Genomic DNA, 3710 nt, shown 5'->3' with positions numbered 1-3710 from the left:
TTGAAAACTTTAGTTACTAGTTACTTTTCAGATATAAATTACGATATAATGAAACATACATTAACCACTTTAAATTAAATTTATACCTAGGCTATTTGAAAATAGCAGATTTACAAGCTCACAACGCGTCGCATCGCGACGCGTTGTGAGCTTGTAGATCGGCTATTTTCAAATATTTAGTACTTTTAGTTTTGGTACTGTAAGTACATTTTGATGCCAATACTTTTGTACTTTTACTCAAGTAATTTTTTTATTCTGGACTTTTACTTGTAACAGAGTATTTTCGTATTGCAGTATTAGTACTTTTACTTAAGTAAAAAAATTGAGTACTTTTTCCACCACTGGTGCCAAGGATACCTTGGGGGAAAGACTATTCATTTAGTTACTGCTCTTTGGCTTGTTGGAGACAACAACCCCTAAACCCTAGCCCCCCCCCCCCCCCCCCCTCCAGCCCCCCCCCCCATCTCAGAGCTCTCTGGGGATAATAGTGAAGGGCCGGATGGGGCAGGAGGCCTCCAGCTCCAGGGCGGTGAGGAAGCAGTCCGGGGCCTGGGGGCATCCCCGAGACTGCAGCGCCTCCCCGAGCCCGCTCCACGCCTCGTGGGAGGTGCTGTGGGACTGCACCGCGTCCCGTAGAACCTTCTCTCCGAGGTGGACCCGGCCCGTCTGCACCAGCAACCGACCCTGGATGGAGAGATGGACGGATGGATGAGAGATGGATGAAAGGGGGGGAAGTGAAGGATGCAGGGCAGGAATTTCATTGATGCCGTGAAGGCCATGCATGGTCGTTGCCTCTCGTTTTGGCCCTTAAGAAAAAAAGATATACCCGGCCTAAGGCCACAGTGGCCTTGATGCCCCATGCCAGCTGATTTCTCCTTTTGCTTATTTTCTGTCAATATGGTTGTGAGATTGTGAAATAAAAAGCTGTATTTATTTATTTTGCTGATAGTTTATACTGTGTATAAATTGACTACACCAAAGTGGCCATGTCCCTAAAACGATGGTATTCCAGGCCTAGTAAGTAGCCTACCATAGATAATAGGTACGGTAAGTACCATAGTAAGATGGATGGAATAGATAGGCCAACAGCGGGATGATAGATTGAGATGTTGATAGAGGAGGGATGTTTTGTGGGGTCCCAAACCAAACAACAGTAGAAAACCAATGGTTTAGGTCAGTAGAAAACCAATGGTGTTCTGTAGGGCCAGTAGGTGATTACACTCTCCACTGTATGTCCTCTCTGGTTGAAGGTGTCAAATAGTGACCTGCAGGTGTCATGTTGGGTTCTGGATGAAAAGCTTCATACACACAGCCCTCCATGTTACACTGTAAAATCCTGTTAATTTACTTTGAACCTTACGGGTCCATTTGGCTACATGGACCACTCTCAGAATCACAAATGTATAAATTAACACTCCAATGTCAAAAGTCATTGTCGAGTCATTAGTATCACTGGCGTTTATCTCCGGTTAGCCCTCAAAACCCATCCCTAATACGTTTCTCATCCGTAATGTCTAACATGGCAGTGAAATGGCAGATGGTGGCTTTTTACCAAAAGCCCAAATCTTGGATTATAATCTCTCATAATGTTCGACAAAAATGGAGCATTTGCTCCTGAGACAAAACTAAAATCCCCATATTGAAAGGCAAGGACCCATCCCCCTAACCCACTGGTACCCAAACTGGGGGTCCCCAAATTATTTTGGGAGGTCCACAGATGATTAGCTTAATGTGCAACATTGTTTTCTTACTCAACAGTAAACAAACCAACATGCAGTATAAGTGTATACATGGTACAGGTATCTGCACCTTTCTAAAGTAACATTGTATGACTTTTAAGAACATTTTAATGCCAAATTGGCCAAATTGTCAAATATTTTGTAAGAAAGAGGCAAACATTGTGAAAATAGCCAATCTACAAGCTTCACAATATGTATCTGTGGAACCGAGTCAAACTAAATGCAATGCCTACAATTCCAAGTGCTTGTCAGGGTGGGGGGTCCCCAGTTCAAATATGACTTTGGGGGGGGGTCACGGCCTGAAAAGTTTGGGAACCACTGCTCTAACCAACTGTGATATGAGTCACACACACACACACACACACACACACACACACACACACACACACACACACACACACACACACACACACACACACACGCACGCACACGCACGCGCACGCACGCACACACACGCACACACACACGCACACACACACACGCACGCACACACGCACGCACACACACAAATCCTTATAGAATTGCCTTCTTGTTGCATCACTAGTCAACCTGTCTCAGTCGTACAATATTGTATTTGAGACTGACACGCGTACACACACAAACCCACACACATTAATCACTATAGTAATGAAATGTATGTGATTTATGCAATCAATGAACAGTACAGTATATAATAAGTATGAATATGGCTCCATGCTAATAACGATCTATCTTATATGGTTCCTATACGATATACTATCTATATTCTATTCTACTCTAATCATACACAGTGGAGTGAGTGTACACGGTAGAATTCTCAGTGTTGTGAAAGCTTCATTTGCACTAGCGTGCTGACTGGCTACTGCCCAGGGCTGCCCCAGCATGACTGGTATGTATGCACGCAACCAGAATCTCTGCCCTCCCTACTGCGTGCGTGTGTGTGCTTTGTGTGCATGCGTGTGTGTGTGTGTGTGTGTGTGTGTGTGTGTGTGTGTGTGTGTGTGGAGTAAGTGGCAGGTCTTGTTGACTCGCCATCTCAGGAAGGTGTTGTGCGTTTGATCTTTGACAAATTCCAGTCTGGTTTTAGAGCAGAAGAATTATACATTATGCTATATTATTATATGATTGCTTATAACTAACCTTTATATTTTACCATCACTTATAGTACTTATATAATACATTATGATATTTGGTAGCTTGTAAGAGCCTAGATGTCTCCACTAGGCCTGATAGCTATTGTTTAGGTTACAGCCTATTGTTATGGTTCAGCTTGTCCTTGAAGCAGCTAATATTTAACTATTGTCTGATCACTGTGCTCGTTGGCAAAACTACCCTACCACCGACCCATTGCATCATTAAAGCATAACCATCACCACCTAGAATATTGTCTCGACACCTATTGCCTCATCTATTCACAGAATCCCACGACACTATACACAATGTGCTCTTCTGAACATATATAGTCTAGATGGAAGGTGGGGTCCACACACATAGGGTGGATTTTTTTCCGCCACCTGGTTTTTCTTCATCCTTGAAGTGTGGATTTTAAGATTAAGAAAACCAGGTGGCGGGAAAAAATCTTTCCATCTAGACTAATACATAACGACATCCTTCTCTCTGTTGATTCTGGTTCTTGTGCCACTTTATTCCTGCTCGATCTCAGTGCAGCTTTTGACACTATTGACCATGACATTCTTTTAAAACGCCTGGAGGATGAAGTTGGTCTACAGGGCCCAGTGTTAAAATGGTTCACCTCTTACCAAAAGTACCTTTGCAGTCAAAATATGGAACTGTTCATTACATTACATGTGGCATTGCCCAATGTTCAATTTTAGGGCCTCTTTTATTCTTTTTGTACATGCTTGGCTCTATTTTTGAGACATATAATATTCCGTAACACTGTTATGACACACAGTTTTAGCTACCAGTCACCAGACGCCATCTTATGCTGGATGGCGTCACCAGACGCCATCCAGCAAAAAAAATCTGGAT

General features: G+C 43.1%; 1 protein-coding gene across 1 annotated transcript in view; it reads right to left on the bottom strand.

Annotated features, from left to right (window-relative positions):
- Window positions 1–465: 465 nt before the first annotated feature.
- The window catches only part of LOC308081526 (tetratricopeptide repeat protein 7A-like), a gene marked incomplete at its 3' end in the record, with an annotated part of 27698 nt that continues 24453 nt past the window's right edge, over window positions 466–3710 (bottom strand). The window contains exon 5 of the mRNA XM_080457897.1: window positions 466–684. Within this exon, the coding sequence (XP_080314023.1) occupies window positions 466–684 (219 nt within the window). The remainder of the gene's footprint in view (window positions 685–3710) is intronic.

This window comes from Gymnoscopelus braueri (genome assembly GCF_963280865.1).
Source record: "Gymnoscopelus braueri genome assembly, contig: SCAFFOLD_454, whole genome shotgun sequence".
NCBI classification, from domain to species: Eukaryota; Metazoa; Chordata; class Actinopteri; order Myctophiformes; family Myctophidae; genus Gymnoscopelus; species Gymnoscopelus braueri.
The sequence above is the reverse complement of the archived record's forward strand: the minus strand, read 5'-3'. Positions and strand labels throughout refer to the sequence as shown.